This window comes from Meriones unguiculatus, chromosome 12 (assembly GCF_030254825.1).
Source record: "Meriones unguiculatus strain TT.TT164.6M chromosome 12, Bangor_MerUng_6.1, whole genome shotgun sequence".
NCBI lineage: Eukaryota > Metazoa > Chordata > Mammalia > Rodentia > Muridae > Meriones > Meriones unguiculatus.
In genome coordinates, this window is record NC_083360.1 from 31558829 (window position 1) to 31572213 (window position 13385).

At 52.0% G+C, this 13385-nt stretch overlaps 1 protein-coding gene across 10 annotated transcripts in view; it reads left to right on the forward strand.

The window, feature by feature from the left end:
• The window catches only part of Pisd (phosphatidylserine decarboxylase), a 57708-nt gene that overhangs the window by 41636 nt on the left and 2687 nt on the right, over positions 1 to 13385 (forward strand). Inside the window, exons 1-4 of one of the 10 annotated variants that reach the window (XM_021652041.2) lie at positions 5557 to 5708; positions 9572 to 9823; positions 11362 to 11527; positions 12944 to 13180. In XM_021652041.2, the coding sequence (XP_021507716.1) occupies positions 9771 to 9823; positions 11362 to 11527; positions 12944 to 13180 (456 nt within the window). In that variant the 5' untranslated portion in view covers positions 5557 to 5708; positions 9572 to 9770. Of the gene's footprint in view, positions 1 to 5556; positions 5721 to 9571; positions 9881 to 11361; positions 11528 to 12943; positions 13181 to 13385 lie in introns of those variants that run through there. The other 9 variants (XM_021652048.2, XM_060365529.1, XM_060365530.1 and 6 more) reach the window with 9 other exon arrangements.

The window sequence follows — 13385 nt, forward strand, 5'->3', positions numbered from 1 at the left end:
TGTTTCTTGAGCCCTTGGAGGTGAGAAGAGGGTGGCAGGCCCCTGGATGTGAAGTTACAGGTGGTTGTGAGTTGCTGAATGGGTGCTGGGACTTGGAGCCGTCACTCCAGCTCCTCCATTCCCCTTACGTTACCTAAAAATAAGTTTACTTGGTCATTGACTATATTTATTTTTATAAGAAGCTGTCAAACTTTTGAAATCGTTCTGTCATCGTACATTATCATTAGCAGTGTATTGAAATTTCTTTTGCTCTTTAGAAGTTTTTTTAGGTTATTTATTTTATTTTATGGGTGTATTTTGCCTACCTGTACCTCTATACCCTATGTGTGTGCCTGATACCAAGGAGGTCAGAAGAGGGTGTCAGAGTTCCTGGACTGAAGTTAAGGATAGTTGTGGGAGCTAGGGACAAAACCCAGGTCATCCATCCACAAGAGAAGTGTGTGCCCTTAACCACAGACATGTCAGATGGTTGAAATACTTCAAGGCAAACTTAAAACAGGTAAAGGGCGCCAGGTCTCCTGGGCTGGGTCACACTGTGCTGCTGTCTTACCAAAGTAGTCAGAGAACGGTGTGAGCAGGGACTGAGCGGAAAAAAAGGTTGACCAGATGGCACCTGAGGATGCATGATCTGGCCTGGGGCTTTTGATGAGTGGGGGTAATTGTCACTACCAGAATCACAAAGACCCCCCCAAGAGTGCCACCTGGGATCTATCTCACTCTTTGCTGTGTATGGGGAGTCAGGGATCTGTCCAGGCTGTAATAGTGTCCCAGCTAGAGCTGACATGAGCACAGTAGAGGTGGGTATGGGGGAGCCTGACTCAAGAGTATGTTGTGAGGGGAGAACTGACAGGTCACACTGATGGTTTCATGTGGATAAAGAAATAGGGAATGATTCACACTTTGCAGTTTGAGCAGATAGAGTGGTTGGGTACCTTCTCTCTCTCTCTCTCTCTCTCTCTCTCTCTCTCTCTCTCACTCTCTGTCTATCTCTGTAGTCCTGTCTGTCCTGGAACTCACTCTATAGACTAGGCTGGCCTCGAACTCAGAAATCAACCTGCCTCTGCCTCCTGAGTGCTGGGATTGAAGGTGAGGGCTCCCTTTGGAAGACTTTTTGTTTGTTTGTTTGTTTGCTTGCTTGCTTGCTTGCTTTTTGTTATTTTTTTCAAGAAGGAGTTTCTCTGTGTAGCCCTCGATGTCCTGGACTCACTTTGTAGACCAGGCTGGCCTTAAACTCCTGCCTCTGCTTCCTAGAGTGCTGGGATTACAGGTATGTGTCACCAGGGCAAGAGGTTTATTAAGGGAGCCGGGGGAGGGAAAGGCCAGTTCAGAGTAGGGACATGAAGGAGATAGAGACAGACAGAAAGGCAGGCAGGCAGGCAGGCAGGCAGAGTGACCAGACAAGACAGAACCAGAAAGAGAGCGAGCTCGAGTGGCCAGGACCTTTTATCCACACACCTGGCACACCTGGCAGCGGAGGGGCCCTGAGAGCAGCCCAGTGGAAATGCCTGATTACTAATACAGAGGTGTGACACCCTCTTCTCAATTCCATGGGCACCAAGCATGTAAATGATACACGTACATATATGAATTCCAAACACATGAAAAAAATCTAAAATAATTTTTTGTCTTTTATGAGACAAGTTTCTCTATGTAGCCCTAGCTGCCCTGGAACTTGCTCTGTAGATAAGGCTGGCCTTGAGCTCAGAGATCTCCCTGCCTTTGCCTCCCAAGTGCTGGGTCTACAAGTGTGTTTCATCACTGCCAGCTAAAAATCTTGAGCTGTATGGCTTCTGGGAAACAACACTCATACGAAATAAAAGGGAGGGGGAAGTTACTGTGTTGTTTGTAAGGGGTTGGGGGAGGCCCCTTGGAGCGGTACAGAACACACCCAGACACCAAATTCTCAGCACAAAGATTTATTGGGGTGGGGAGGTTCCTCTGGATCTGACAAAGGCAGGCTGCAAGCAGCAAGTGTTTTGTCTTTTTATTTTAATTTTTTTCAGTAGTGGTTTGTAAGAGAAAAAGGGCCAGGGACCATGCATGGATATAACCTAGAACCCCTGCTCGGACGTGACCCATGGCAGCTCAGTATCCAAGTGGCTTCCCTAGTAAGGGGAACAGGGACTGTCTCTGGCATGAACTCTGTGGCTAGCTCCTTGACCTCCCCAGCCCCCTGTAGGAGGAGCAGCCTAGCTAGGTCACAGAGGAGGACATTGCAGCCAGTCCTGGTAAGACCTGATAAGCTAGGGTCAGATGGAAGGGGAGGAGGACCTCCCCTATCAGTGGACTTAGAGAGGGACAGGGAGGAGATGAGGGAGGGGGGCTACAGCTGGGACACCAAGTAAATAAACTGTAATTAATATAAAAAATTAAAAAATTATATCAAAAAAAAAGAGAGAGAAAGGGGAAGTCTGTGCTAGGATGAGTTGGTAAATCCTGATTGGACATGTTAGCCAAATAATGAATTTGATTGTTGGGCCTTGGTGTTGTCTCAGGAGTGAGTCGGTAGCCAAATAAGGGAATAGACCTTGGGAGCTAGCTTTAGAAATAATCCATTTAGCAAGGTAAAAGGCAAAACCTGTTGACACCACATGGGCCTGCTAGAGTCCTTCATTACTGCTTTGAAGAGATACCATGACCACAACTCTTTTCAAAGGAAGCATTTCTTTGGGGGCTTGCTTACACGTCAGAGGTTAGTCCGTCATCACGATGGCAGGAAGCAGACAGGCATGGGCCTGGAGCAGCAGCTGAGAGCTTTACATGCTGATCCACAGGTAGGAAGCAGAGAGGTGGACACTGGGTCTGGCATGGACTTTTGAAACCTCAAAGCCTGCCCCCAGCGACACACCTCCTCCACCATAGCCACCCCTCCTAACCCTTCCAAACAGTTTATCAGTTGGGGACGAAGCATGCAGATATATGAGCCTGTGAAGGGCATTCTCCTTCACAGGTAGACAGGTAGACAGAAAAAAATGTCAAAGTGCTAGGCTTTTTTGTTTTGGTTTTGGCTTTTGTTTTTTTGAGACAGAGTCTCATTGTGTAGCCCAGGCTGGCTTCAAATTCATGATCCACCTGCCTCAGCTTCCCATGTGTTTGATGTGAACTCTTTTTTTTTTCCCTCAATATATATGTGTGTGTGTGTGTGTGTGTGTCTGGGGTAGGGCAGGGATAAAGGCAGTGTGTGAAGATCAGAAGACATCCTCAGGGCTCGGTGCTTGGGCTCCTCCACCATGTGTTTGAGCCCAGGCCTCACACCATCTTGGAACTGCCCGATGCGGTGAGCGTGCAGAGGTCACCTCTCCTCTAACCAGCACTGGCACAGGGCACAGGTACATACCTGCACACTTGCTTTTCTTTTTCTCCCCGCACCAGGTTTTATTTATGAGAGTTCTGGGGATCTAAACTCAGGAGCTTGAGCTTGTGAGGCTCTTTACCTGCTGAGCCGCCTCCCAGCCCTGTGAACACTCCTGTGTGGAGTACAGAAGTTGAGCAAGTCAGTTACTCTAGGGAATGCCTCTGCCCAGTAGTTATTAAACTGATATTTGTTACCTCAATGTACTGTATTTTATTTTTCATTGAATTCTTGTCCCCAAATACTGTTTTTATACACCTGAGAAATATAAGCTAGGATGCTTATTTTGGGGCCGATCTTGGGCCTTTAATATAAATGTAGTCTGAGGAGCTGTGCAGAGGCCAGGCCTCCTCCAAGGGACATCCACTTAGCACTGCCTTCTCTTTTAGCCTTCTCTTAGAATTTGTTTAGAATGTATGATACAAATTACAATTTGAGGACAGATGAGCGTGTCGAGTTCAAAAGAAGTGCCAGGCACACATCTGGAAGTACTGCGCCTCACACAGAACGTACACACGTGCCCAGCCGTGGGCAGGACTGCATACGCTCAGATAGTTTTTAAGGGCAGGGAAATTCTGAGGCTGTAGTATTATTTAGAAGCTGGGCTGCGGTTATTGAGTCGCTGTAGACACAGACTGCCTAAGAGGTGCTGAGAAAACAGCTGTAGATCCCTTGCCTTCAGGTGCTGACAGCTAAATGGTCCTCAGCATGCAGTCCCCCGGTGGCACCAGGTGGCAGTCTCAGCCACGAGAGGCCCAGAAGAATAGAGGAAATGGAAATTAGGGGCATAGGTGGCCCAAAGGGACTTACTTCTATGTAGTCAATTAAGCTTATGGGTAGAAGTGGGGTGCCCCAGAAATTCATCTGTTAACTGTTGTTTGAAATCCTAAAGGTGTTACCTTACAAAAAAAAAGACATGTGGTGTCCAGCCCCCCCCCCCCCCATCAAGCTCAGGTCCCTTGTTTTTAAAGCAAGTGCTTTCCTGACTGAGCCACTCCCCAGACTCCAATCCGCAGAGATCAGGGACAAATTAGTGTCTACTGGGGCACAGGCCAGGTGATCAGAGGCAGCTTGTATGCATTCTGCCCCCCCCCCCCGTTCTCATGCTGTGATGTGGGTGTAGGAGATCATGGATGTCTCAGGAGAGCTGTCTAGGTGTGGGCTTGCCTCTGCTACAGTGTACTCCTTGAGCTTGTCACACAACACTTGCTTGGGCTTGATCCAGGAGAGGACAGGTGTGTGGAGCTGGGTCTGAACAATGTCAGGGTTTTTTCAGGGTTTGTGACCCACTCATCTCTCTGCAAGCCTTGTCACAGGGTGTCATCTTGTTCCAAAAAATAGTTATTTAGGGAATGAAGTTCTGTGTGGTCAGAAGGGGCTAGAAGTGCTACTCAGCCTTTGCTGAGGTGACTACACAGACATGAATGAGGCTCTTGTGACAGGATGTTGATCCTGTGTAGATCTGTCACTTCCCCTAGAAAATGTTAGGCCCGTTCATTTCCTTTTATGTTACTTGAGTGCTGGCTGGACAGGCCATGGGTATAGGGTGGGCTGCTGTTTGCAGTCTAGGATCTTAGAAAGACATCCCACAGGGTTTTTCCAGACCAGGAAGAACTTCATGTTTTCCAGTCTGTGGTTGGGTGGCCCCTGTTCACAGCTACTCTTGTTCACCCATCCGTGTTGTTCCTAGAAGCTGGGCTTTGTGTGTCGGAGGTTTGCTGCCCTCGGGGACAGATGGAGTTGGCAGGGCTAACCTTGTGTCTTCACGATCCAGCGTAGGAAGAAACTGTAAGGATTAATACATCTGTGTGACTTCTGGAGTTAGGAAGGGATGCTGGAAATGGCTTTGTGGTCTGCCCAGTAAAGAAGTCGGTCCTTACAAAGCTTCTCTTTCTTGCAGGGTCCGTAAGTAACCTTATTTCAGAAGCCAGGTAGAGGCTAAGGATTAAGGGTCCCTGAAGTCCCAGGAGGCATCCGTTGGGAGCGCTGGACCCATGTTTCTCTGCTGGGTGTTGAGTGGGGAGCAGTCATAGTTTTTTTGGTGTCCATAGAGGGGTCTTAATCTTTGGTTAGTCGATGGAGACTGTGACAGGGTGGGGCCAGGGCCCAAGGCGGCCTCTTCCTCTTTTCTTCAGGTTGTAGCCCCTCCTCTTAAAGAGCCCTCAGGGCTTCTGGTGCTTGGCTGGAGCACAGAGGGTGCGGTAACTTTAACACTATCTAGCGTGGCTCCTCCTGTCGCCCGCCCTCAGCAGGAACAGAGCCCCTGCCTGCTCTGAGACTGAGGCTTCAGAACCTAGCCAAAGCTGGAGGAGTTGAAGACCAGAGCCCAGAAACTGGACTGGGACTGTTCTCGTGAGTGAGTGAGCTGGTAGGAGCCGCAAGTGGGACCCGCAGCAGCAGGCAAGCTTTTCAGGAAGCTCTAGGAAGCCCTCCCCTCCCCAGCCCCTGAGGGTGGGAGGTTTGGGTGGGAGTGCCTTCCAGCACTTGCTTTCTAGTTGGCTCTTTCACACACACACACACACACACACACAACCGAACTCAGTAATACCTTTGGACTGTCTTGCTCTCTTGCCCCACCACCCCACCCCAGGCAGTTAGGCTGCCTCGGCTCACTTCCTCCACATCCTGTAGCTTCTCTGGTCCTCAAAAGGCTGGGCAGGAAGTGAGCAAGATGCTGGGAGGTGTGGGAAGTACAAGCAGGCATTGGGGGCGGCCCTGGGCTCCCAGCGTGCATTTCTCCTGTGCTGCCTCGGGCCTGGAGCCTGGGCACTCCAGGAAGAGGGAGGCATCCCTATAGACTTAACTGCAGAGGGCAGGGGGTTGAGACATGCTGTCTCTGCTTTGGGGCATAGGTACCATACATAGTCTGAGAGAAAATTCTCTCTCTCTCTCTCTCTCTCTCTGAAAAATCAAGGAAGACTTGTCCATCTCGCTACCCCACCCCACCCCTCAGCTGTTGACTTGTTGACAGGTCATCTCTTTGTCTCCTCTTTCTTGCTCATGACTTCCCAGAAGAATTGCTGGGTTTGCCCAGGGAGAATCCATTTTCCTGCTCTCTACTGAAGTTCTGTCTACTTCCAGCCCAGGAGAATAGAGCAGGAGTCAGCTGCCTCCGGGGGCACACCTGCCAGGCAGCGCTGACTTAGAGAGCGGGAAAGGAATGGCCCAAGCCCTCAAGGGTGGGGTATGAATGGGAACTGAGCAGAAGTGGCATGGTCTGGGACACCGGAGGGCTCTTGTTCAGGAAGGGCTTCTTAGAGTCTTCCTGCTTTTCATCTCCTGCCCAAACCAGAACCCACCAAGTCAAGAAGAGGAGGGGTGCGCACACCCCAGAGCACACCTGACCCCTCACCCACAAGCACACGTGCCCACTTCATACCCCCACCACTCATACCCTACATACCTATAACAACTGCTAACTGGCCCTGTCCATTTGTTGACTTCAGTTGGAATGTTCCATTCCATTGGGGACCAGATATCCTTGCCTTTGTTCCAAGTAGTGGTAGACGGAGGAGGACATGGGTCTGAGCTCCAGAACAGCATGTCCTCACAGAACTAGCTCTGGCTCCATATGCTTCCATTAGCCCATACTTCCTGTTTACTAGGCAGAACTGGCTCATATTTTGGGATCCTCTTTTCAGAGTTGCCTCTTTTTTTGCCTTTTCATAGTGTGTTTCCTTTGCTGGAAAGGGAGGTAAGACTTGGGGAGCTTTGGGGTGAGGTAGGAGTTAAGATTTATAAGGTTACTCAGGCCTTGGTTGTAACCATGTTCTGAGTCTCAGGTGGGCAGAGGAAGTTGGCAGAAGAGTTTTACTTCTGCTTCCAGATGAAGGAACAGGCTGGGAGATCAGCCTTGACCAAGGCCTTGACCAGCTCCCAGAACTATAGTGAACAGATTTGTGCTTACATAGATCCTGTAGTTCTCATGTACCGGGTGACTGGTCCTCAGGCCGTATAGTAGCTTTAAAGTCTGGCTGAACACAGTCTGCACTAGCTTCGCCAGGTAGTACTTGACTCTCAGAAGGGACAGGTGTCAGCACTTGACCTGCTTTTCAGGGCTCCTGCTTGCCCAGGACTTGCCCAAAGCCCTGAGTACTCAGAGGCTAGGGAGGGCCAGATCTCTACTTCTGGGCCAAGGGATTTTGCAGATGGAGGGTGGTGTGGTCCTATGAGGGGGAGGATGGAAGCATTGAGGTGGCTCGGCTTTGGAGGTGAGGCGGTAGACTGGAGGGGCCTGTCTGTGTCCTTGGATGTCACCCTAGGCTGGACAGACAGGACTCAGGCCACCGTGTTCCCTAAGTACTATGTAGGATCTGCTTTGATGTTTTTAGGAAATGTTTGCACCCAGGCGTTCCAGTGAAGGAGAAAAGAGTGTGGCAAAGGCAAGAACACGCTGCTCATCCATGCTCGCACTGTAGGCAAGTGCAGGTTGGGTGCCTTGGTCCCTCAGGCTTAGTGCCTCTTCAAGGAAGCAGCTCCTTGCCCTAGGCCCTTAAGCCGTCTTGCTGAAGCCGGGGGGGAACCCAGGCTACCCTGTCCTGTGGGCCACCCAGCTTGTTGAGGGCCCCAGCCTAGAAGGACCTGACTGGTCCCTCGTAGTGCTAAGGGAGATAAAAGTCTGTATGAGTCTGAGTTGAGAACCTATGTTTTAGCTGAGCTAGATTTGCAGGCTCGTGTTCAGAGCTGCCAGAGTTAGCATCCTGTTTGGTAGGACAGTAAGGAAAACGTGACAGGAAACTGAGGCATCTTGGGTTCCCTGCCACATTCCACAAGGTCATGCTTGTTTCCCCATTAATTCTGGGTGTGCCCTGCTCCTGTTTCAAAGCCTGGACTTTATAGAGCAAGGGAAGAGCATCTGAGAGTCTGACAGCAACTCACATGATAGCACATCAGCCCTGAGCCCATTTCCATGGCCAGTACGAAACTCATGCACTCAGTGTAGGAAGAATGGTCAGAGCACACTTACTGTCATGATTGGAAAGTTAGCAGGAGGCTCCTATGAGCCTAAAGCAGAAGCATGGCTGTCCCTAAAGCCTAGTCCTGGCCCTTGGATAGGGTGCGGCTCCCACGTGTGCTGATCTGGTGTTGGCATCTTTTGAGAGAGGAAGTTTGAGGACCTTTGTGTGTTGGAATAGGCCATTCCTCCACTTCCTTATCACAGGGAGAGATCTGTACATACCCAGGCCTTGGTGGCCTTGTCTCTTCTCCCAGAGGCCACTAGCATGGGATTCAGTGGTTTTTACAGGCAGTGCCTGGGCTGGAATTTTCACCTCTTGGGCTGAGATGAACTTACCAGTGTCCCACACAAACCCTTGTAAAGAAAGGTGGTATGAGCTGTCGCCACACGTTGCAAGCTGTTCCTTGCCGGAGTCTGTTCTGCCTCAGAGAGCAACTCTTGAGGCCAGCATGTCTTCATCTGAAAGTGGTGACAGATGCCATGTCTGTCCTTCCAGTACTTCCAGGGCTGTGACTGAGACTGGAGAGCAGGTGTATGAGCTTCCTAGCCCCTGTGAACTCTCTTCCTCCCAGGACCTTGAAGGTTCTGGGCTGAGACAGCAGCAGTTGTGGAAGAGAAGTTACTCTTCTCTCCCTGTTATCTGTACAGTGGGGAGGCTGTGACCACGTGATGGGCCCTGAAGATGGCCATGGTGCTTTTTTGGAGGAAGATTGAAAGTGTGCTAGGAAGAGTTGGGCTGCAGTGCTGGCTACTGGCCAACCCCAGGTTGGTTTTCTGTGAGATAGCCTAGGTGTACAGCATGTGAAGAGGTCTGGATTACACAGAATCAGGCACTGGAGGCCTCGGCCAGGAGGGCTTACAGCGTGTTACAGTGCCCAGGTACACACCATGTCCTTCCCTGAATGTCCTGGCCAGCTGCCCCCTCTGTCATTCCTCAGATGCTACTTTGTTACCTGAATGGAAAATGGGTCAGGTCCTCTGAGGGAGGGGCATCCGCCTGGAGCAGAGGGCTCAGATTCCCACCTTGTGCTTTCAGAACTCAGTGGCGCCTAGAAGTCGTGGCACTGTCTGGTCACCTCTTCAGCAGGCTGTCTGGAGCGCACAGCCCAGGGCTTCACCCCCTTGCTGCCCTCCAGCAGAGCAGGGAGAGCTGCACGGGACAGCTGGCAGGAACCAGACAGCTCTGGCAGCAGAGCCTGAGCAGGTGACCTGAACAGAAGCCCCAAGCACGCGTGTGACTAGGACTTGTCTGTTTGCAATAGCTGTGGTCCTCCAGCCCTGTGAGCCACCGAAAGTGAAGGAAAGTGAAGCGTTGCCGCCAGCAACTGAAGTACCTCTGGCGAGGGGGAAGGGGAGGAAGGAGAGAAACAAAGGCCCGTGAGTGAGTGAGCCAGCAAGCCAGCACGCTCTCTAGCGCACTCTCGTGGAGGCTCACAACACGCTCCCTGTGCCTACCCCCTGATGTGTCAGTCAGAGAAGCGGCAAGGACCAGAGCTTCAAGCAGCAGCGAAATGGTGAGATGCTGCCCACCGAGACCTAACCCTATTGTGCCCCGGCACAGTCTCAGGCAGGTCAGATGTCAAGCCCAGTGGTCCCAATGTGGAGGTGGCAGTAGGGGGTCTGGGAGTGACCCCTCGGCAGAAGGGGCCTGGAGAGGGGTTCCTGAGTGCCATCAGGTATCTATGGTTCTGGCTGTGAGGAGGGACCAGTGTGGGGAGACAGCAGTGGGCTTCTGCCCTGTGTCTTGGTCCTTAACAAGGGCACCGAGGCCCCCTCCTCCTACCACACTGCTTCTTATGCTTGGGAGAGCCCCCCCACCCCAAGCTCTTCGGGATTGGTCTCTGTCTTCTGCAGTGACTTGGGTGGGGCAGCCTGACGGAGAACAGGGATTTGTCTTTGCTTGAGCCCTACCGCCTCCCCTGCACCTCCCCTTGTGTATTACAAAGATAGCGGCGTCCAGAAGAAGAGAAGGAAGGAATGCAGGACCTTGATTGCTGTGGTCCTAGTGCCTGTGCTTGGGCTCAGCCCTCCGCTGTCCCTGGTGGACTGCCAGCCACTCGCCAGAGCTCTGCTGAAATCCCCTTTTGTTCTTGGTTTTCTCAGTTTCTAGGAGACAGAGGACTCTTAAGAGCACAGTTCCAATGGCAGCCTTAGCTTGTTTAATCAAATGTGGTTTTTCAGACAAGAAGCTGAAGCCTGGGGACATTTTCAGAGTGGGTGGCAGTATGGTCTCATGATGACTACATTGAGGCCTCAGGAGTATTCTCTAGGACCTAACTGTGACAGGGATCTTAGTTGCTTGCATTCAGAAAGCCGAATGAAAAGGCCTCTGTGCCTTTGCAAAGCTGGCTGAATAAAAGACAAGGAATTTGTAAAACGGGTGGGTACCCTGGGTCATACGGTGGCTCTAACAGCAGGGAGGTGGTTTGGAAGTGGGTGGAGAGCCTCCTTCTAGCCCTGTGGATGAGGTTTGGAGAGACACGGGTGGATGGAGCCACAGCTGTGGCCTATCACTTAGAAGAGAAAGCAAAAGACCTGAATGTTTTTCCTGGTGCCACAGTGGAGTACTCGGCAGGTGTCGCCCATCTGTCTAGGCTCATCGCACTGCACCTGTGATGGCACCTTTCTGGCACCTATCCTTGGGTCCCAACTGTCCTTGGAGGCTGTGGTGTAAGGCAGGTTCTTTCGCCTTCTCATTCTGGGCCCCCAAGGCCTGCGCTAGGATTGCTGCTATACTAGGAGGATGCTCTACCTTAGAGGTACCAGGAGTTGGGTCTGAACTGCCTTTGTCCTGTGGCTGCCCACTCAGTCAGCCAGCGGGGGTGGGGGAGAGACACTGGGAAACGAGCCCACTAGTCAGGCAGCCAGGCCTCTGATGCAGAACCAGGGTTGATTGGAACGAGACAGACACTGGACTGCCTGCTGGAGCTCTTTGGCTCCACTGGCGGGAGAAGGGGGGGAATTGGGGGTGGGGAGCAGGATGGCACTGGCTGAGGGGGTTGGTCCTCAGTTTCCCTCAGACCCAGGGCATGTGTGGACATGTGTCCTGCAGGTTGCACTTCCCCCAACTGGCCCTACGGCGGAGGCTAGGCCAGCTGAGCTGCATGTCCAGACCTGCTCTGAAACTACGCTCCTGGCCCCTGACCATCCTCTACTACCTCCTGCCCTTTGGTGCTCTCAGGCCCCTCAGCCGGGTGGGATGGAGGCCCATGAGCAGGGTAAGTGTGAATGGGCCCCTTGGCCATGGCCCTCCCTAGACAGGCCTGAAGCTGCAGCACAGAGAAGACAGAAAAGGAAACAAGCTATCAGTGGCTGTACTCTTGGGTAGATATGTCTGAAAAGGTTGCTTCGTTGGTGGCCCTGTGAGCATCTAGCTGGTGTCACTGGGAGCTCTGGTTTTAGAAGGAGCTTACATTGATCAATGAGAAAATGCCCCTCTGACTCTGACAGGCAGAAGAAAGCAGAGGTGATTTTAAGAGAGATCCAAGTAAATTCTGGACCCCAGAGGGCAGCTTAGGAAGGCTGCAGCCAGGCTGGGCCTATTAGTTTGGAATCATGCTTCAAAAGCTCAGACTGCACAGGTAGCTGCCCCAGGACGCGGCCAGCATGTACTTGAAGGCCTCTCTTGCCCTCAACTTCTTGACAGGCTGGCCCGAAGAAAGAAGTTCTGCTCTTTGCCTACTGGTGATCTAGGTGGGCATCACAAATGCCCACAGGACTCTACCTGACACTAGAGCACATCCTTAGGCCACTTGATGGTCTTGCTCTGCCCAAGTGGCTGGGCATCAGCCAGGAGACACCAATTTAGTATGGGGAAGCCAGGCTTGGTGGCACACACCTTTAATCCCAACACTTGGGAGGCAGAGGCAGGTGGATCTCTTGAGTTCCAGGCCAGCCTGGTCTACAAAGAGCCCAGGACTCTGTTACACAGAAAAACCTTGTCTGGGGGAGAGTGGGAGGAGCTTGGTAAAATGACTTCACCCCTAAGAGAGTTGGTGCTCTGCTATGTTCAAATACAGAGCAGCAGCAACAGAAGCTCAAGATTTCTGCAGGACCCTCTGGCCTAACAGCGGGACTGGTTAACTGCCCCCTAGTGCTCCATACTAGGCTGATGTCAGAAATCTCCTCCTGCCTCTGTGAGAGCCCATGGCTTGCTCAGGTGCAGAAGTACCAGGACGATGCTGCAGATCTGGTGTCGAGAACACCGTCCTTGCTTCCTGGGAAGACGATGCTCTCTGGACTGTGCGCCTGCCCCTTGGGAGCCTCCTCATGCCTTTTTGAGTAGTCTAAAATGCGGGCAGTGAGCGGAGACAAGGCTAGCAAGCCTCCTGATACAGCTTTTTAGGCTTGTACCAGATCTGTTTCCATCCCTCACCTCCCATTTTCAAGAACCAGGAGTTCTTTGCATGGAATAGCAAAAATGATCCGGGCTATATGTGTATCCAGCCCTTGTTTGAGTATTTGGTGAGCACAGTCTGGTTCCTTCTGAGAAACAGCCACCTCACAAACCAGCCTGAATACTTGGGCCTTCATGGTGGCTTTTCCTCCCTCCCTCCCTCTCCTTTCTCGGGGTTGGGGTTGTATGAAAGCACTCAGTTTGTGACCAACTCAGCCTCCTGTACTATGGCCTGCAGGTGGCCCTGTACAAGTCGGTGCCAACGCGTTTGCTGTCGCGTGCCTGGGGCCGCCTCAACCAGGTGGAACTCCCTTACTGGCTGCGGAGGCCAGTCTACAGCCTGTATATCTGGACCTTTGGGGTGAACATGGCGGAGGCTGCCGTGGAGGACCTGCAGCACTACCGAAACCTCAGCGAGCTCTTCCGGCGGAAGCTGAAGCCTCAGGCGCGGCCTGTCTGTGGCTTGCACAGTGTGGTAAGGCCTGGCCCTCATCTAGGTTCTTCACTGGGAAGTGAGATCGTCATCTGACTTTATGCCAGGCTTAGCAGCACCACACTGGCTGTGGCCCTCTGGGCTGCTCCCTCATGTCTTGGATGTGTCAGCATGTCCTGGACTGGGGCTCCTGAGGTGTTTGGCAGGTGGACTTCTGGGAGCCTCTGAAGCCGAGGCCTTATCCTCA